This window comes from Sphaerulina musiva, assembly GCF_000320565.1.
Source record: "Sphaerulina musiva SO2202 unplaced genomic scaffold SEPMUscaffold_2, whole genome shotgun sequence".
NCBI classification, from domain to species: Eukaryota; Fungi; Ascomycota; class Dothideomycetes; order Mycosphaerellales; family Mycosphaerellaceae; genus Sphaerulina; species Sphaerulina musiva.
In genome coordinates, this window is record NW_016017384.1 from 2,717,314 (window position 1) to 2,735,588 (window position 18,275).

At 51.0% G+C, this 18,275-nt stretch overlaps 10 protein-coding genes across 10 annotated transcripts; 5 read left to right on the forward strand and 5 right to left on the reverse strand.

The window, feature by feature from the left end:
• Positions 1 to 131: 131 nt before the first annotated feature.
• Positions 132 to 2,023, reverse strand: SEPMUDRAFT_147613 (uncharacterized protein). The gene is made up of 4 exons (XM_016904414.1): positions 1,939 to 2,023; positions 1,497 to 1,885; positions 649 to 1,270; positions 132 to 552 (listed from the first exon to the last, which is right to left on the reverse strand). Exons 3-4 carry the CDS (start codon positions 1,181 to 1,183, stop codon positions 428 to 430), a joined length of 660 nt encoding a protein of 219 aa, XP_016763961.1. The 5' UTR covers positions 1,184 to 1,270; positions 1,497 to 1,885; positions 1,939 to 2,023; the 3' UTR covers positions 132 to 427.
• A 91-nt stretch (positions 2,024 to 2,114) lies between these two features.
• Positions 2,115 to 4,473, reverse strand: SEPMUDRAFT_147614 (LexA/Signal peptidase). Its single transcript, XM_016904415.1, has one exon. The coding sequence runs from the start codon at positions 4,284 to 4,286 to the stop codon at positions 3,636 to 3,638; it is 651 nt and encodes a 216-aa protein (XP_016763962.1). The 5' UTR covers positions 4,287 to 4,473; the 3' UTR covers positions 2,115 to 3,635.
• On the forward strand, positions 2,700 to 3,200 carry SEPMUDRAFT_106039 (uncharacterized protein; the record flags this gene model as incomplete). The annotated part of the gene is made up of 1 exon (XM_016900606.1): positions 2,700 to 3,200. One exon carries the CDS (start codon positions 2,700 to 2,702, stop codon positions 3,198 to 3,200), a length of 501 nt encoding a protein of 166 aa, XP_016763963.1.
• A 125-nt stretch (positions 4,474 to 4,598) lies between the features above and the next one.
• SEPMUDRAFT_147615 (uncharacterized protein) lies at positions 4,599 to 5,951 on the forward strand. Its single transcript, XM_016904416.1, has one exon. The coding sequence runs from the start codon at positions 4,889 to 4,891 to the stop codon at positions 5,780 to 5,782; it is 894 nt and encodes a 297-aa protein (XP_016763964.1). The 5' UTR covers positions 4,599 to 4,888; the 3' UTR covers positions 5,783 to 5,951.
• Positions 5,952 to 6,154: 203 nt separating this feature from the next.
• Positions 6,155 to 7,678, forward strand: SEPMUDRAFT_161940 (Methyltransf_10-domain-containing protein; the record flags this gene model as incomplete). The annotated part of the gene is made up of 2 exons (XM_016907970.1): positions 6,155 to 6,339; positions 6,409 to 7,678. The coding sequence occupies 2 exons, from the start codon at positions 6,155 to 6,157 to the stop codon at positions 7,676 to 7,678; spliced, it is 1,455 nt and encodes a 484-aa protein (XP_016763965.1).
• On the reverse strand, positions 7,506 to 8,731 carry SEPMUDRAFT_147616 (glycolipid transfer protein). The gene is made up of 2 exons (XM_016904417.1): positions 8,193 to 8,731; positions 7,506 to 8,083 (listed from the first exon to the last, which is right to left on the reverse strand). Exons 1-2 carry the CDS (start codon positions 8,504 to 8,506, stop codon positions 7,789 to 7,791), a joined length of 609 nt encoding a protein of 202 aa, XP_016763966.1. The 5' UTR covers positions 8,507 to 8,731; the 3' UTR covers positions 7,506 to 7,788.
• A 340-nt stretch (positions 8,732 to 9,071) lies between these two features.
• Positions 9,072 to 10,610, forward strand: SEPMUDRAFT_147617 (tartrate dehydrogenase/decarboxylase). The gene is made up of 3 exons (XM_016904418.1): positions 9,072 to 9,871; positions 9,975 to 10,042; positions 10,150 to 10,610. Exons 1-3 carry the CDS (start codon positions 9,201 to 9,203, stop codon positions 10,512 to 10,514), a joined length of 1,104 nt encoding a protein of 367 aa, XP_016763967.1. The 5' UTR covers positions 9,072 to 9,200; the 3' UTR covers positions 10,515 to 10,610.
• A 1,696-nt stretch (positions 10,611 to 12,306) lies between these two features.
• On the reverse strand, positions 12,307 to 13,745 carry SEPMUDRAFT_147618 (uncharacterized protein). Its single transcript, XM_016904419.1, has one exon. The coding sequence runs from the start codon at positions 13,207 to 13,209 to the stop codon at positions 12,550 to 12,552; it is 660 nt and encodes a 219-aa protein (XP_016763968.1). The 5' UTR covers positions 13,210 to 13,745; the 3' UTR covers positions 12,307 to 12,549.
• A 165-nt stretch (positions 13,746 to 13,910) lies between these two features.
• SEPMUDRAFT_131454 (uncharacterized protein) lies at positions 13,911 to 14,877 on the reverse strand (the record flags this gene model as incomplete). The annotated part of the gene is made up of 4 exons (XM_016902424.1): positions 13,911 to 14,296; positions 14,355 to 14,582; positions 14,662 to 14,686; positions 14,752 to 14,877. 4 exons carry the CDS (start codon positions 14,875 to 14,877, stop codon positions 13,986 to 13,988), a joined length of 690 nt encoding a protein of 229 aa, XP_016763969.1. The 3' UTR covers positions 13,911 to 13,985.
• On the forward strand, positions 13,911 to 17,814 carry SEPMUDRAFT_131455 (uncharacterized protein). Its single transcript, XM_016902425.1, has 2 exons — positions 13,911 to 16,477; positions 16,527 to 17,814. Exons 1-2 carry the CDS (start codon positions 15,427 to 15,429, stop codon positions 17,465 to 17,467), a joined length of 1,992 nt encoding a protein of 663 aa, XP_016763970.1. The 5' UTR covers positions 13,911 to 15,426; the 3' UTR covers positions 17,468 to 17,814.
• The last annotated feature ends 461 nt before the right edge of the window (positions 17,815 to 18,275 follow it).

Consider the following 18,275-nt stretch of genomic DNA (forward strand, 5'->3'; position numbering starts at 1 on the left):
TGCCTCTATTCGCTGCGCCCTCATCACATTCGCCACTACTCCGACCATGAACGCATTATGTTGTTGTATACCTGAGTAGGTGGAATCGCAAGACGCCGTGTACAAAACACGCTGCCGAGAGCCGAAAACGCCGCCAATATTGAATTCAGTCTGTCTCCTGTTACTGTATGGCTGCAGGGCCAGGCTGCTCTGAACATTCCAGTTTCGTCCCTTGCTTGGAGCCAGACCTATATCACCCTATTGTGGTAGGTATGTTTCTAAAATACATGTATCAGGTACATGCGGAAGAATTGTTTCCCAATCGAGAAAGTTCCTTCGGCAAATTGCCGTCACTGTGTCTGGACCATCCAGCTGCATGTTCGCCACTACGTCCTACCCAGCGCCCAGAAGTGCGCAACGTGCTACTCTCATGTAGTGGAGAAGGACTTCAATCATCTTCCAATCCATTGACGTGAACCCTCACATCACACAACGGAGGTCGTGCGCGACGACCATGTTCATCTCCCAATACAGGAGCGTAGCTCAACGTGAAAGCCTGTGCGCACTTGGAACCTATAACACAGCAATCAGCAAAGCCCTCCACCAGATCCCAACCTAGAGAACTCAAGTAACTGGGTTGTAAGGTAGGTAAGGTAGGTAGATACTGACAAGACATATGATCGCACCCTCCCTCTTTACAAAAAGGAAACTGACACCACGGACACAGCCTGACGCCCGTGTCCAACAAAAAATCCAAAGTCGCCGCCTCGGGCATATCCTTTGGCGCAGGAACAAAAACGCGACCCTGCGCCAACAAGTTCAGTCGTCGATATTTTTTCCTGTCCTTGTATCCCAGCAGCAAGATCGAGTATTCCCAATTCCAGGGCACAGCGCATTGAGGACAACCCATGGCCAGCACAGGTTTTGTATCGAGTTGTGCACTCAGAGAGGATCGAATGCATGAGAGACAAAATGTCTGCAAGTGAGGGCGGCATTCGTAAGGGATGTATTTGTGGTGCGAAAACGCTTTGTGCAGCTTCCTTTCGCAGCAAATCTCACATTCTCTTCGGGGTCGATGGGGAAATAGTTTGGGCCAGTATGCTACGAGGTCCTTGAGTCGGAACTTCTTCTTCTCGTTCTTCTCGTTCTTCTCCTCCTCCTCCTCATTCGTCTGGTTTGCACCCTCTCCAGATGTTGATGCCATGTCGTAACTAATGTGATGCGATGCAAACTGTGAAATGTCTGGCTGGCTGGAGAAACAAAATGTGCGAGTGCTTTTGAGGCACAGTACCTAGAGCTCAGTCAGGCACTAGTGCATTTTGTGATTGGCGAATCACCATGAGCCGGGTGAACGTGGACGAGTTACAGATGCAGTCGGCGGTTCCTTCGCGAGGCGCAGGTCATATCTTACCTAACCTTGAGTCACACCTATGGGACCTGACGGTCCGGGACGATAAAGCATGTAGCTTTTGCCGCTGACCAGCATGCATGCAGTGTAGAAATGAATGCATACATACCTGGCACCTATCTTTTGGCCAATATGTAACTTGCTGCAGAGCATCAAGTCTCTTTTTTCACCTCTCTCGTTGATGAATCCGGTCGCGTAGATTCATTCACAGGGTGATTCTCTCCGTCTGCCTCGTGACAACTGGACAAAAAGTACCGACTTTCACCGCTGATTATGCGGCATCATCAGAAGCTCTCAAAGTTTTCAACCAACCTCAAAATGTTCCTCAGGAAAGCTTTTCTTGCAAACCACTGTTCGGAGCTGTGTACGGAGAGCTTGGGTGGATATGATTCCTTAAGGGAGCCACGGTCCTACGGAGAAAGTACCTAAGGTTCGACATTCGTTCGGGGCTTGGTTTTCGCTTCGATTCTATCGAGGTCAGGGGCAAATACTGTATAACTGCATAATGAGTTGAGTCGAATCTTGAATACTATAGCGCAACGCGTACTCACAGAGAAAATTGACCAGACTCTGCTACGATGATAAAGCGTGGCGGATCTCACAGTGTGTGAGTGGCTTTGCTTTGCCAAGACCCCCCCAGAAATCATACCTCCTTACCTCATTCCTCTCCTCGGGATCCGATGCCGTTCAAGCGCAGAGCACAAGAATACGGTACTCAGGCCGGAGCGGGAAGGTTAGCAGGAACGACTTTAGCATTTCATGACAGGAGCCGTTGGCGCAAGCCGAATATAGGTAGCATTCGGACTGCTGCTGCCGTAAAAACTGTTGTTACCATGGGAAGAGAGGTCTTCATTCTTGTTGTCAGGCGCAGAAGCCTACACCGCTACCGATGCGCCGCCACTCTTCAATTGCAACGTATGCGTATAGTGAAGATGGTGGGAAAGTGCGCCGCCGTTGTGGCATCCCGAATAGGAAATCTTGATCTTCATCGATCAAGTCTACCTAGCTACCGAGATTGTGAGCAGGAAAGGATGCATCTTCGCCGTATTGGGTCCGAGTGTAGCACGCACACAATAATAAGTTTTGGTGAGGAAATCTTTTCGAGGTAGAGAGAAATTGGGAAAGCCGGTTCGGTCCAGCTTCGTGACTGCCTCTTTCCATATATTCTTCCTATCCCCCCAAACTTGTTGTCTGCAACGCTCTCTTTCATCGTGACATTAACCACGCTACTCCACTCGACTCCCATCTGCAATTCAATCAGCAAACAAGAACGGAGAAGCTTCGCAACCACCAAGGCGAACCTCACAAAGACATGTGCAAATCACAGACCCGGACCTACAGATGCGGCTGCATGTCCCGACATAGACTCAGCAGCTGCCGCAACAAGACGGGTCAATGCCAGGGGAGCTCGTACGATGATATCGCCATCAATTCCAAAGAGATGTGCGACATATGCTTGAAGGGAGACGTCATGAAAACGTTGTTCAAGGAACGTTCTCACGCACGACAAGATGCCTTGAGACGCGGAGAGCCTACGGTGGCTGTGTATGAGCGGTTTGGTCGGGCGAGGATGGCTATTCAAGCGGCTGTACCTCGTGATGAGCCGTGGGATGGAAAGCCGTTATCACGGCCGGAGAGGAAGTGGCAGCCGCCGAGATCGAGTCCGCTGAAAAAAGAACTCCACATGGAGGGTGAGGAGGAAGTGAAGGACGCGATGAATGCCGAGCTATTGGCGCGTTCGAAAGCGGCAGTCGAACCTACAGCCGCTGTGTCGGAGACGGACCAGGAGGAGCTCATGCAAGTGGACGGATAGGTGCAGGTTTCGGTCGCATCCCCGGCACTAACGGAGTAGTATGCGATGGATCGCGGCAAGAGAGAAGAGCATAGCTGCAGGTGCAGTCCAAGGGGGACCAGCGTGGACTTATGCTCCGACTACCGCTCAGATGCCGAGCAACCAACGCGAGAGATGGAACCTAAGCAACCCTGGAATGGTTCTTCGAAGGCGAGCGAGGTAGTCCGAGAGTGACGGGGAATACGCCAAAGGACAGAGAATCGGATATGAGTGCAGTTCGCGAAGAAGGTGGTTTCGTGCGACGTCTATGCATCGTGATGCCAGTAATGTGAACAAACCATACATGCAAGTCTTGTATGCTTCTCCAAGTCCTGCCCTTCTGGCCTTTTTCTGCACGTTATAGCTGAATGGAAGCATAGCATTTCCATTAAGTCTTAAGCTGCTGGCACACACATGTCAATGCGACTGCCACCACTCCCCCTCAGTGTCCATGTTCATCCCATCCTTCGCAGCAACAACCTTTGTCCTCCTTCCAGTCCACGTCTCCCATGGCCGCTTCCCAAATTCCCCCAACGGCCACACTAAACACGTGGCGGTGCCCAGAATCAAACTGCGAGAAATGGGGCCATAGGCATTACTATCATTCGAACTGCGCCAATTATCCCCTTCCACCCAGACATGTCCCTCAGGAACCACCACCCTCCCGTTTGCCCGCTGGAACACCACATCCCACTTCCTCGCCGCCTCATTTACCGCCCCATTCAATACATCGTCCGGCCTCCGCTTCGTGTCGAGTAACACCGTGTCTCCTGCTAGGGCCACGACGCGTTTCACACTCAGCGTGTCGGGTTTATGCGGGGCGTTGAAGAAGACGACATCTCCGCGTTGGAGGTGGCGGAGTGGTTTCCACTTGTTGAAGTAGACGTAATCGCGCGTGCCGTCTACGCGGTAGTTGGGCGAGAGGGTGGGTTGCATAGAGGCGCCGGAGATGGCGAGGATTTCGAGCGAGTTGTCATTGACGAAGATGGAGCCGCAGATGATGAGTTGCATAGGGAGGAAGATGGATTGAAGTTTGCGGCGCCAGGAGAATGAGGAGGAGGCGGCCATGATGGTATCTGTGTCCAAGGTACTGCAATATCCGTGTGTCTAGCTCTGTGTCATTCCTTGAGATGATTGGCGGTCCATGTTGCACTTCTGGCTTGCACTCGGCGGTAGAGCAGGTAGGCTATAAGGGGAATGAGTAGCAGAGGCGCGAGTTGGAGCTTGTCCATGTCACCATACTAGTAGTGTTTGGTCCCTCACGGTATGAGCAGGAAGACGTGTAGTTGAAGCAGTTCTAGTGTCTCCACATGGACCCGGTCTAGTCCTACTACCTCCTAGTAGTTAGAACGAGGTATGCTTCTTGTGCAGAGACTATGCCTTTACTACCTCTAGACTGTCCTTTCAGTGACCCGAGCAGCACATCTCTCAGCTCGACTACGCGTATGAGTGTGGAATTCAGTCCCCAAGAGTCGCGTCTCGAAGGGCTGTTTCTAGAGGAACTAGAACCACGGCGTCGAAAGGATGATGACGATGACAATTTCGCCAGACATCATGTCAACGGACATGTTGTACCTCTTCCACTGATCAAATAGCACTGACAGACAGCAGTCCGCGCCATCACATCTCCAGCATCTGCCGTACCTATCAGAAGAGAATCCCTTCTCAAAATGCCCTCCGAAGGCCTCCAAATCAAGGACCTCAATCCGTCAATCACGACCTTCACAGCTCCCTTCAACCGCTTCGCCCCTCTCGGCCGCTCACTTCCCACCTTCATAGCAGTCGGCAACCGCGCCACCGCTGTGCGCCTTGTCAACTCCCAAATCCTCCTCCTCAATCCCATACAGCTCGAGCCCAGAATTCAAAACAAGCTCGACCAACTGGGTGGTGTACACTACCTCGCTTGCGATCTGGGCCATCACATGTACGTCGCTTCATACCTCCACATCTGGCCCACGGCCAAAACGATAGGCGTGCCAGGGTTGGAGGGGAAGCGTAAGGACGTGAAATGGGATTATATCATCGACTCCTCTAGTAGAAAGAAGAAGAACAACAACAGCGACAACGACGACGTCATGGGAAACAAAAGCGATATGTACCCCAGCTGCCTCGAGCTCGATCTCGAGTTCGTCTTCTTTGAAGGCTTCATCACAAATTGCATCGCCTGGTATCACAGGCCCACCAAAACCTTGATTCAATCCGATTTACTCATGAACCTACCTTGCACAGAACAGTATGATCCGTCTTCTTCAGCAACACAAGGACCTGGATCGTGGCTATTTGCTCAACTAGCAAATCCAAGATCTGATGGATTTCGGAGGTTGATTTGGTATATTGCTACAGTAGATTATAGCTTGGTCAGGAGAGACGCTAAAGCTGTTGCCGAGTGGGAGATTCAGCGCATTATACCCTGTCATGGGGATGTGATTGAAGGAGGAGGCAATGAGGTGTGGGAGGAGGCGTATAAGTGGTTCTTGATGGGAGGGTCAAGACCTGATGTGTTCAGATCGTTGGTGGATCGTGTGGGGTTTATGAGGTTGGTGAGGCGTGTATTCTTGATGTGAAAGCTGTGTGGTGAATGCTTAAATCACTTTTACTTGCCTACATGTAGTCACAAGTGACAAGAAGCCGCGAAATTAGAAGAGACCGAGGATGAGAGACCTCTACCACAAGCCTAAAAATTGCCTTCTTTTCGGGAGTTGCAGATGCTATGGCGGGAGGCCTATGTATTCAAGACACTATAGCTTCACGCTATATTTATGAGTTTTTGATCATTACCTTACCTATGTATCTACCTTACTCTCTTCGGGGCGGGTTTTTTGTGTGCTTTTCGTGATCCAATCAGCTCCCAAATTTGACTAAAGCTCTACTTCACTCTTCAAAACATTCATCAACACGGCAACGACCTACCTGAACCCTTGATAACACGCCAAAAGATGTCCAGCACCATCGAAGACGACAGCGTATCCATACAACCCCCACGCAAGAAGGTCAAGACAGACTACTACTCCAGAGACGTCGACTTCGATGTACTCGCTAAGCACGATGCCGACTTTGCAGCAATATCCAAAAGTGCCAAACAAGATGGCTGGATAGACTTTCACAATCCCAAAGTCATACAGTAAGAATGAATATGAACGCCAATATCCAGCAAGTAGAGCGCAAAAGCTCACAATGATGATACACTCAGACAGCTCACCAAGAGTCTGCTCAAATACGACTTCGGCCTGAGTCTCTCCCTGCCAGATGACCGCCTCTGTCCACCCATACCTGTTCGCTGGAACTATGTCCGCTGGATACAAGATCTTCTCGACACCACCTCATCATCCTTTTCCGAATTGTACGACCCAGAGCGCAAAGTCGTGGGGTTGGACATCGGAGTCGGCGCGTCATGTATCTACTCTCTTCTGGCATGTGCGAGTCGCCCTGAGTGGCATATGGCTGGCACAGATATTGATACTCATTCCCTCGAATACGCAAAACGAAATGTCGAAGCCAATGGCTTCGAAGACCGTATACGACTGAAAAAGATGAAGCCCGAAGAACAATTGATCCCGATTGAGGCCCTAGACGTGGAAGAAATGGACTTTGTCATGACCAATCCACCTTTCTACTCTTCTGAACAAGATTTCCTTGCTTCATACAACGACAGCTACAAAAACAACAACAACCATCATAATCACAAACAACACCACAACGAAACCCCTCCAACAACACAAAACGTCCCCCTACCCTCAGCAGTCTGCATCGGCGCCCCCAACGAAATGATCTGCCCCGCAGGCGACGTCGGCTTCGCCACTCGCATCCTCGAACAATCGCTCCTCCTACGCACTCGAATCCAATGGTACACCACCATGCTCTCGCACATGCATTCCCTACAACAAATCATTTCCAAGTTAAAAGCGCACCACATCACCAATTTCGCCGTCACGACGTTACATCCGGGCAACAAGACGAAGCGATATGCGGTCGCGTGGAGTTGGGGAGATTATCGTCCGCGAAATGATGTGGCGAGACATGGGGAGTTGGTGTGGGATGTTTTGCCGTGGCCGACGGGGAGGACGATTCGTGTGGAGGGTTGGGAGAGTGTGAGGGCGGTGGGGAGGAGAGTGGATGAGACGATTAAGGGGTTGAAAGGGGCGAGGTGGGTGTGGAGGGAGTTGTTGGACGCGGGGGTCATGCAGTGTAGGGAGAATGTGTGGAGTCGAGCTGCGAAGAGGCAGAGGATGTTTGCGGAGCGTGCGAGAGCTGCTGTGGGTGGTGGCGAGGGCGCGCATATGGGTGACCATGATGATGAGGATGCTGAGGATGAGGATGAGGATGGAGTGGTGGCGCTTGCGGTCAAGATTACGTGTAGGAAAGAGGAAGTGGAAGTGCGTTGGCTGAGAGGCCAGGACTATGCGGTGTTTGAGAGCTTTTGCGCCATGCTTCAGCGTACCTTGACGGGAAAGCAGCGATAGTCGACTCAGAGTAATAATACTTTTCTGTACCCATCAATCCACTCTCTCGAGTCCAGTGCCCTCACTCCTACTCTTGGCCTTCTTTCTCCCACAATCCTTCTCTTCCTCCGTTACCACTTAGCCTCCTTGCTCGCGAGGAACGTATTCAGAACCGTCACAGTGTGCTCCAAACCTTTCAACCAATCATTCAGTTCTTTGTTCACGCGTGGTTGATCATCCCCCAGCTTCGCATAAAAGTCCTTTCTATATGGGGTAGCAGACATAGCAGCGGAGAAGATGGGTTTGACAATGAATGAATGGTGTTGCTTGAGCGTTTTACCATAACCTTCGCGGAACGAGACGGAAAGCTCTTCGCTGGGCGTATCGACGTTTCGGCGGAGGGATTGTGCGGTGAAGTCGAGTCCTCTGTGGAGAAATTGGAGAAGAAGGATTTGGTCAGCTCAGCTGTTGCTGCGCCCTTTTGGCCCACGGTTTCCTTGTCTGATTTGCAGATGGAACAGCAGGACAAACTCACCTGTTCAACCACAGGAGACCTTCAGTCGCGGTGTGTTTCTTCGTCTTGAGCTCGTTTCGCACAAGATCCTGTAGCGTCTCGCTCTCGACAGGTGCTGCCAATTGTCTTTCTCTGATTTTCTTGATGTTGCCGCCCATGTCGTTCTTCACGGGGTTGAATGCAACGCCACCGAGCACGTCGAAGAGCTGGGTGAGAGCCTCTGCTGCTTCCAGGAATTCGGTGGTGTTGATGGCATTGTCCTTGGATTGGTCGATTGTGACATCGTTGAAGGACTTCTTGCCGTCGAAGTAGGTGCCGCCCGGTGGGAATGCCATGATGATGAGAGTAAGTAGTGTGGTGTTGTGCTTCTTTGGGAGATGGACAAGGACTGAGGTGCTGTGTGAGAGAAGCTGAATGGACTGTGACAATGTTATTGCGGTGGGAGGACGTCAATATTGCTGAATCCAGGGAGGAAGCTCTATGCCCGCCACACGTGATTCTCTAAGGCAGTGCATGTGCCCTGCAATATGCCCCTCCCCTGCGATCAAAGCGCACCGTCCATGACTAGTGGTTTGAGGGGGACACTTTTCATCAATTCTGAAATACGAGCGCTTCTTACTATATCGTAATTCTACGCATAGTACGCAAGCAGGCAACGGCAGAGACGAAATAGTAATGGCCGGTGTCAGGAGACAAGAGTGTCAGCCTCGCCGTCGTGCCATACACAGCACACAACACACAAGGCATTCACGGCCGATCTCGCTGCGGTTCGGGCCTCCCCTTTCGGTGTCCCTCCGGCTGAACGATCAGCCTATTCTTCCTTTCACATGCTGCTATACAGTAGGAGGTATACTGTTGACCATCTCCCCGTAGATCTGTTCATTGACCTACTGGAGAAACACTATATTGTTTCCGTCTCGTCCACAGTATTCCAACAGAAGCTTCTCAGGCGATTGTCTATGTTGATGAGCCCCAGATTTACCACATTTGTAGCTACTTCGACAGGCTCCAACCAAGAAGCAAGTCACCATGGCAAAGACGTATAACATTGCTTGCATACCCGGCGATGGCATTGGAGTGGACATTACCGAAGCTGCGGTAGAAGTGCTCAACAAGCTCGCCACAACAGTCGGAAGTTTCTCCTTCAACTTCACCACCTTTGACTGGTCCTCCAAAGCATACCTAGAACGAGGCTGGTATATGCCAGAGGATGGCATGCAACAACTGGCAAAGCATGATGCCATCTACTTTGGAGCAGTGGGATGGCCTTCGGTACCAGATCACATCTCTCTGTGGAACCTCATCCTCCCGATCAGAAAATGGAACAATCAATATGTGAACGTGAGGCCAACCAGAATCCTCCCAGGCACCACAGCACCTCTGGCACAATTGCAGAAGAAACCTTCCGATCTGGATTGGATCATTGTGCGCGAGAATTCAGAGGGTGAGTATGCGGGTCAAGGTGGGACTACTCATGACAACTCGCCACATACCGTTGCTACTGAAGTCGCCATTTTCACACGAGTCGGCATTGAGAGGATCGTGCGGTTTGCGTTTGAGACTGCAAAGTCTCGACCCAGGAAGAAGCTCACTATGGTCACGAAGTCGAATGCACAGAGGCATGGCATGGTGTTGTGGGATAAGGTCTTTTACGAGGTGGCCAAGGATTATGAGGGTGTGGTTGAGCATGACAAGATGCTGTGAGTAATGGTATTCCCGACCTATGCACGGGAGATTCACAGTCATTGAGTCGGATCTTCATATTCTCAGAACACCGCTGACCTTCGACGTGCTCCTCTCTAGGGTAGATGCCATGACTGTAAGAATGGTCAACAAGCCCGAAAGCATGGACGTGATCGTAGCCACAAACCGTAAGAGAGTCACCTATACCTGTACCCACCTCCCGTGAGAGGGGGAAAACGGAATGTTCACGAGATACCTCTCGAGACCAAGCTGACCAACAACACCATCGACATAGTCCACGCCGACATCTTATCCGACCTCGCAGCAGCTCTCGCCGGCTCCATCGGCATCGCACCCTCCTCCAACCTCGACCCCACCAGACAATATCCCTCCATGTTCGAGCCCATCCACGGCTCCGCGCCAGATATCGCCGGCCAGGGAATTGCCAATCCCGTAGGAGCGTTCTGGTCTGCGGCGGAGATGGTGCGATGGATTGGTCAGGGTGCGTTGGACGATGTGGCGGACAAGTTGATGCGGGCGGTAGAGAATGTGACAGCGAATGCGGAGACGCGCACGAGAGATATGGGTGGTAAGGCTACAACGAAAGAGGTTACGGAGGCCGTGGTGAAGCAGATTGAGGTTGTTTTTGGAAAGGAGTAGTAGTCTTTGTTTTTTCCGTGTTCTTCTTTGCACAGGAGAGGTGGTAGTACTCCTAGAGCAGAGAATCAAGTCAGCATGTTGGAAGAGAAACTCAGGTACCTAACTTGCCTTGTGATGATGTGGTACCACCAACTCAGCTGATATCACCATCACCATCTCACCTGAGAATCTCAAAAGTCGGCATCGAGATCAATCGAGCACGATCCCATCGCAACATGGATATTGTATACCTGTACCCTAGACATCATGCTATCTTCCCCTCCTCTTCCTCTTATCGTCAAACATCAGCTGAGTATCTACCTGGCATTTGGTTTCACACTTTCACTCCAACAAACCTGCGCCTCATGATTCTCAGCATCATCCATCTCCCCTTCCTCCTCTTATCATCAGACATCAGCTGAGTATCTATCTACCTAGACAGCCCCCTCATTCGGTCTACGCTGATCTAGGCGTTTGGTTTCACAATTTCACTCCAACAAACCTGCGCCTCATAATTCTCCTCCTCATCTTCATCATCAACATCTCACGATTTCTCATCGCCTACACCTTCCATATCAGAAACATGTAGACTTTCCCACAAGACATGTGTAGACTTTCCACCACAAAACGTGTGCTGTAACTTGTACACTTTCCTAATCCGACTCTAAACCTTTTTCGGCAATTGCAATTTCAACGCATCCATTTGCATTATCCTCCTTGCCTTGAGTATTACCTACCTCAGATAGCACATTCTCAATTTCTCATCATACAACAAACGAACGAATGTATACCTAAGGTCTGTAAAAGGCAGTTACTCAGTCCCCATCATCCCCCTCCCCTCGGACCTCTCCCTTCCCCTGTCTCTCGTTTGACACAAGATAGAATTTCGTCCTTTCTCTCACCGAGTTCTCCGCAAGCCATCCGGGTAATCGGACACTTCGAACAAGCCTCAAGGAAAGGAAGGTCCAGGGACTGGTAGTCACTACATAACTACATGTACTACTACTCGAACGGGAATATTCACCTATCCAAAAAAACAATTCCTTGTCGAAAAACCACATTTTTCCATTGATCTCAGTGCTCACTTCTTGCCACTTGGTTTCTTTCTTTTCCTCGTTTGCTCTCTAGATACCTTACCTCAATACAGCTCATTCTCCGTTCTTTTTACGAAGACTAGAGATAGACGAAGGGGGCACGAGAAATAGATAGATACCCTTACCTCGGTACCAATCTATTCAATTCATCATTCGGATCCCAGAAACGAAGGGGAAAAGCGGAAAACGAACGGCGTTTCTCGTAAATGATCACATGTACGACACTTTCCCTTCCCTTCCCTTCCCCGTCTTCCTCTTCCTCCTCCCCCTCTTTGAGTTGAGTTGACGAGGACTGCCCTGTCGCAAGATACAAGAGGTAAGGTATCCTGTTTAAGCGAGAGCTTGATAATGACGATCATGTCATCATCATCATCATCATTCATGTGATGAAGCGAATGAAATGGATGAGAGTGCCGGATGGATGTACATGTACGACATCCCATGATTATTGAGTTCTCGCTTCTGAATAGCTGGCTCGGCTGCTGGCTACCTATGCTGGTCGAAAAGAAAAAAGATGAAACAAAGTGCAGGACCAGGGTTGGGCGTTTCGAATTTTTCTTTCTCTCTTTTCTGATTCTTTCCGGGTTGGGTTGCACAAAAGTCCCCAATGTAGTCATGTGATGAGTGTACTGTAATTTTACCAGGTACATGTATGGGCTGGATTGGATGGTGAGGGTAATCAAGATGAAGATGATGGGAAGATTGGATGGAGGGAGTGAGAAGAACAGTAGATGATTATCATTACAATGCGAAGGGATATGCATATCTCTCTCATCTTCGTAGACAATTTCTTTCTATGAAGGACGCTCGTGCTATCATCAAGTCATAATAATAATGATAAAAATAATAATAAAAATAATAATAATCACTCTGGCAAATCAAAGCTCGCTTGCGCTCTTTCCAAGCCATGGTAAACTCTGTATTGAAACCCCTGATCGCCCCTCTGCATCAAGTATGGCTCCTCACCACCTGTTGCTGCCACCATACGAGCTGCCTCCGTGCGGCTTATTGTGATGTTTCTGCTTCAGCTTATCTTCACCCTTCGAACCTAAGAAAGCACCAGCAAGCGCGCCGATAATGCCATGACCTGCCTTGTGGCCTAGCAAACCACCACCAATGCCGCCTGCCATGGCTCCCATGAAACCGCGCTCGCCCTCTTGTGGGTTATTCGGATCTCTTGGGTCTTGTTGATAGCCATATGGGTTGTTGGGGTCGTTCGTGGTTGGTGGATGTTGTTGCAAATAGTTCTGCTGTTGTGGAGTGTAGTCCTGTCCGTAGGAAGGTTGCGCCTGAGCGTGATTGAAGCCACCGGCGTTTGGAGGGCCTCCGTATGTGGATTGGCCCTGATTGTCGTAACCTGAACCATATTGTGGCGCTGGTGGTGCGCCATAGCCTCCAGGCTGGCCGTAGGGTGCAGAGCCGTACCCACCCTGGTTGTTGTAGCCGCTCTGGTCGTAGGAGCCCTGTGGCGGTTGCTGAGGCTGGTTGTAGCCTTGGCCACCATATTGCTGATTCTGTTGCGAGTACGGATCGCTGCCGTAACCTCCTTGTTGGCCTCCGTATTGAGGCGCGGGTGGGGCTTGTCCGTAGGACTGGTTGTTGTAGTCGTAGGGTCCCGACATGGTGCGCGAAGCTGCAGATGTCGAGTGCCGGATGAAGATACGTTGAGGTTGGATGGTGATGTGTCGATGGTTGGTGGGATGGTGAATAGGGTAAGTAGTGTCCGACGCAGTGCAGGATCTTATATTTACCCCTCCACACTGAATTCCGACGTAGGTTCAGTTGAGGCCATCACTTGACAGCTGAAGGAAGCAGGCGGAGCAGATGGCGACGTCGTCATTGTCCACGAGCTGCTGAGCTCAGCCTTACCAAGCCACGCGGCTTCAGCTCAGCCGACTCCCGCTGCTTCCACTTCTTTCTAGGAGGTACCTGCCTAATACTGTCCGTGGCTGCACCTTCTCCGAAGAACTCTGTTCATAACTTCCTCATCAATATGCGCGCGCTTTCCCTCCGGACGCACAGATTGTGCCTGCCGCTCGGAGGCGTGTCAGACGCGTCGCGTTCAGATAACAAAAGGTACTAGGAGGTAGTGGAGCCAGCATCACGCCACACCTCCCGACTACCGACTCCCGAGTGCCGACCCCACTTCCCACGCCAGCTGACAGCCGCCTTGGCCCTTGGAAAGCGCTAGAATCAATACAGGCAGACAGATGTACCTTAGGCAGCCAGGCTTCTCACCTTCACAATCATCAACCACCGGGGCTTCCAACAATGCCGCCCCGCCTCACCAACGACAACCTCCGCACAAGCAGCATGGCTGGCTGGCGGTGTTGGCGGTCGCGGCTCGCCCATCACCAGCGAGATATGCGAGGCGGGCGACCCGGATGCCTGGAATCAATCATGCGAACCCATCGACCGAGAGGCACAGGCTCCAGACGGGACTAATATGCTCTAGCCGTCCTCCTGCGCAGTGTACCACGCCAAACGCGAGCTCGCGAGGAGTCTCGTGGCCTGCAGACATGGTGGCCTGCGGACATGGTGGTCTCAGACGCCTGTGTCGCGCTGCGAACATGATCGTCTGCATCGGGACATGGCCCAGCCAGATCCCCTCGCTGTACAGTATAGTCTCAGTGTACTGTATACGCTCGAGCTGTGCGCGGTAGAAGGTATCCATGTGCCGCCTCTGACAAATACGCATTGACATGCTACCTGGTAGGTCCAGGTAGGATACCAGCATGGTGGTCAATGAGGCACTGGACTTGCTCACCGTGGCCATGCAGGTGCGAATGCTTGTGTGAAGCACAGAGATCTGCTTGGCACATTTTGGAAGCTCGCTTGGCGCTCGATGCCCCAGGAACGTCTACAAACTCTATCAGGGGAACATGAGGAGACCACGCCCAACATGAAACACATTCGACCTCTGTGACGTCCAGAGCCATCATTTGCTGTGCAAAGTGCAGAATGACGGCCTGAGATGAGAGCTGCCGAGTCGTGTCTGGTGTGGTCGGTCAGTACTGACTCGTCGTTCTTGTTTGTTGCAGGGGACTTCGTAAAAGACACCGTGCTCCCCGTACGGGACTCGCCTGAATCCCAGCAATCCTGAAAGAAGTTCAGCAGATCCGTTTCAGACAAATTGGAGATCGAACTTTACACTCTCTTGCAACCTCGAGGAACCAAAGTGTACCAGTGCCTGATCCCCGCTGCGACCTGGCGATATGCAAGAAGGAGCGCTTGGCAACGCGATACCGACCACGAACTGCTGCGTTAGACCGCAACTTCGTTGCAAGCATGTCCTTGCGTGGCGCTGATTCATACTTTGGGATCAAACGTAGGTTCACCAGAGGCGATTCTAAATACTTCCTAGACCCTGTCCTGCGTGTCTTGCAATTGGGCGCGATGACGATTGAAATCTCCCGGGCTTCTGAATAGCAAAATACAGATGGGATCGCAGCAATCCTCGATATGAGCCTACTGATCGACTACCGGCTTTCTCATATGTCCATCTCGACGGCCACGGGCGTTGTTTCTCGCTTCCTCACCTCTACGCCGACAAGCGCACCCAGCGAAACCGGATCATGAAGTATCCTACTGCTGCCATCCTATCACCATTACACTAGCGCGCGGTGTAGTGCTTGAAACTAGAGGTTGAATCTTTGGCGATCTATCACAGTACTTCGGTGAAGTTCGGTCTGTCACCAGCGACCATTACCACACCAGCGCACGGTCTGCCACAGTCATTGAAGCAATTGCGAGTTGGGATGTACTTCGGTGAACTTCGGTCTTGATCAGGAACTTCTTGGACCGAACAGCCCCGGGTGCTCGCATAAGCGGTCGCACCGATGGAGATCCGACAAAGACAAGACGACCAATTCAGGTCAAATCAACAGCAAGGCCAAGGCAATCAGAATTCGAACCAGCAGCAAGGTCAGAATAATCAAGGCCAGCAGCAGCAGCAAGGCCAGAATCAGCAACAAGGTCAACCCCAACAACAAGGCCAAAACAACAACAACAACAACAACCAGCAGCAGCAGCAAGGCCAGAACCAGCAACAAGGTCAGAACCAACAACAAGGCCAAAATAATAACAACAACCAGCAGCAGCAGCAAGGCCAAAACCAGCAACAAGGTCAGAACCAACAACAAGGCCAAAATAATAACAATCAGCAGCAGCAAGGCCAAAGCAACCAAGGCCAGAACCAGCAGCAGGGCCAAAACAATAATAACAATCAGCAGCAAGGCCAGAACAACCAAGGCCAGAACAACCAAGGCCAGAACAACCAAGGCCAGAACAACCAAGGCCAGAACAACCAAGGTCAGAACCAGCAACAAGGTCAGAACCAACAACAAGGTCAGAACCAACAACAAGGCCAAAACAATAACAACAACAACAATCAGCAAGGCCAGAACAACCAAGGCCAGCAGCAGCAAGGTCAGAACCAACAGCAAGGCCAGAACCAACAACAAGGCCAAAACAACAACAACAACAACAACAATCAGCAGCAGCAGCAGCAGCAAGGCCAAAACAATAACAATAACCAGCAGCAGCAAGGTCAAGGTGATCGGGGTCAGAATCAAAACGGGAACCAGCAGTCGAATGGGAATTCGCAATCCCAAGGACAGGATGGGGACCGCGGCAACGATAACAATTCCAACGATCGAGGTAACGGCGGTTCGCAGTCTCAAGGGCAGAATGGGAACAATGACAATGATCGTGGCAATCAAGGGCAAAATGGAGGCAACGATGGCAACCGTGGCAACAATGGTTCTCAGAGCTCTCAACAAGGCCAACAAAACGGTAACAATCAATACGGGGGCAACGGCAATTCCCAGAACGGTGAGCAGCAGTCTGTTGACTCGGGAAAGACAGCAATAATATCCGGGAGTGCCGCAGGTAAAGTTGTGCATTGCATTGAATGTTGCCAGCAACTAACTTTGTCCAGGCGCCGTCGTCATAATAGTAGTGATAGTTTTCATATGGTGGCGAAGACGTCGTGGGGCAACATACGGAGATATAGCACGCTTCAGGAGGCATACGCCCACCGTTGTACCCGAGCAACACCACGAAAGTGGCTTTGCAGCGATGCCAGTATATCGCAACAACACCTACTCTGTGCATAGATCACCAGCAGACGCGTTGAGAAATGTTTCGGAACCACCTGAAATGACAACGTTAGCACCACCTGCAGTGACTGTGCCAGAGACGTCACCACATCGCGGCTCTGTGACTGAAAGCACGTTGTGGAAATCTGCGAATCCTCCTCTACCATCTCCAGAGGAGAGAGGCTGGCCGTTGACGGACACGGCGACTGCCGTCATCGCCAACCAGCCACCTCGATACGAGCTCAGCAGAAGCAAAAGCGGCACCGGTCTGGTCTGCAAAAAGACCGCTGATGCCACCAGTAGTGGAGACAACACCCCCACCGCAAACTCTCCCGTCGAGTCTCATCGTGGTGGACGATGGTCTTGGACCAATTCGCAGGCGCCCAGCACCCCTCGCGCTGCCGCGCCCAACGCCAGAGCATCTCTCACCAGCTTGACGTCTCGTCACTTTGCGAACTTGATGAGAGGCCATGCTACTCCCAAAGAGGATACATCCAAAGGCACTGGAGCTCCCAAAACCGCACTGAAGAACCACGCGACCACACCTGTCCTTGCCCCGCCTCGGGTAGGCCGAAAGATGTCCCAGAAGTCGAAGCTTGGACACCAACCGAGAGTGGGGAACCTGTCCATGATATCAAAGCCTCTTGGCCCTGCAATCAATAGCCCTGACGAAGCCCATTCACCCCTTTCGACCAAAGAAGACACATCGAGGGAAAGCAGCAGCACGGCCGCGATATCACCCGTCATCGAGACAAGACCACAACACTACCGCTGGAAGTGATGATGATGATGATGCCAACGAGCCAGCGAGCGAGCGATAGAAGGGACGCAGGCCGTTCTTTTTGTTTTCTTCTCGGTCTACGATTCACAACGCATACCCAACAGCAACAATACTCTGTCCTGTCCTTTCCTTTTCCGTGCACATGCAGTCTTTACGATATGATACCCTATGCTTTGCGTTTCGCTCCTCTCCTCGTTTTGCCTGGCAACGTTTTGGGGATTGAACAAAAGGCGGTACTGCTACTACTGCGCGCCCGCACGCTCAACTGCTATGTAACAATCGATGAATGTATAACAAACATACCTGAGGTATATAACTATCTATACATGTACTTACCTGCTGTACCCCACTGGCTCATGATCAGATTCCATGCATGTACTCACCACTCACTCGTTGCTTCTGAGGAACCTTTTCTTTTTCTTTTCAAATAAAGCCCTTATCAAAACCAGAATATATTTCAATAGAACTACATAAGGTCAGGTAGACTGACTACCTACCTTAGGTAGGTAAGCGAAAAGAATCCCCTGCCTCCTTCCCTATGCTCTGAACAAAAGCGAACGTTGGCGTGTTGCCTGCCTGCCCTGCCTGCCTCCTACTACTACCTTAGTACCTGACTTAAGGTACCTGTACCTACTACCTGTAGTAATTCTTCATCATCATCATCGTCGTCGTCGTCGTCATCTGATTGTTCTTCTTCTTCTTCTTCTGCTGTCTCGCATTCAAATGGGTATCTCCGAAGGACATTTCAATTTCCACCACCATCACCATCACCATCACGCAAAAAAAAAAGCTTTCATCAAGTCGTCTT

Coding starts and splice junctions, on each gene's coding strand:
- SEPMUDRAFT_147618 (XM_016904419.1), bottom strand. CDS start 13,209: ATGTCGGGACCCTACGACTACAACAACCAGTCCTACGGACAAGCCCCA.
- SEPMUDRAFT_147615 (XM_016904416.1), top strand. CDS start 4,889: ATGCCCTCCGAAGGCCTCCAAATCAAGGACCTCAATCCGTCAATCACG.
- SEPMUDRAFT_147617 (XM_016904418.1), top strand. CDS start 9,201: ATGGCAAAGACGTATAACATTGCTTGCATACCCGGCGATGGCATTGGA. Junction 9,872..9,974: donor GTTGAGCATGACAAGATGCT/GTGAGTAATGGT, acceptor GCTCCTCTCTAG/GGTAGATGCCATGACTGTAA. Junction 10,043..10,149: donor CGTGATCGTAGCCACAAACC/GTAAGAGAGTCA, acceptor CCATCGACATAG/TCCACGCCGACATCTTATCC.
- SEPMUDRAFT_147614 (XM_016904415.1), bottom strand. CDS start 4,286: ATGGCCGCCTCCTCCTCATTCTCCTGGCGCCGCAAACTTCAATCCATC.
- SEPMUDRAFT_147613 (XM_016904414.1), bottom strand. CDS start 1,183: ATGGCATCAACATCTGGAGAGGGTGCAAACCAGACGAATGAGGAGGAG. Junction 553..648: donor AGGGTGCGATCATATGTCTT/GTCAGTATCTAC, acceptor GCTGTGTTATAG/GTTCCAAGTGCGCACAGGCT.
- SEPMUDRAFT_147616 (XM_016904417.1), bottom strand. CDS start 8,506: ATGGCATTCCCACCGGGCGGCACCTACTTCGACGGCAAGAAGTCCTTC. Junction 8,084..8,192: donor GGTCTCCTGTGGTTGAACAG/GTGAGTTTGTCC, acceptor ATTTCTCCACAG/AGGACTCGACTTCACCGCAC.
- SEPMUDRAFT_131455 (XM_016902425.1), top strand. CDS start 15,427: ATGGAGATCCGACAAAGACAAGACGACCAATTCAGGTCAAATCAACAG. Junction 16,478..16,526: donor AATATCCGGGAGTGCCGCAG/GTAAAGTTGTGC, acceptor AACTTTGTCCAG/GCGCCGTCGTCATAATAGTA.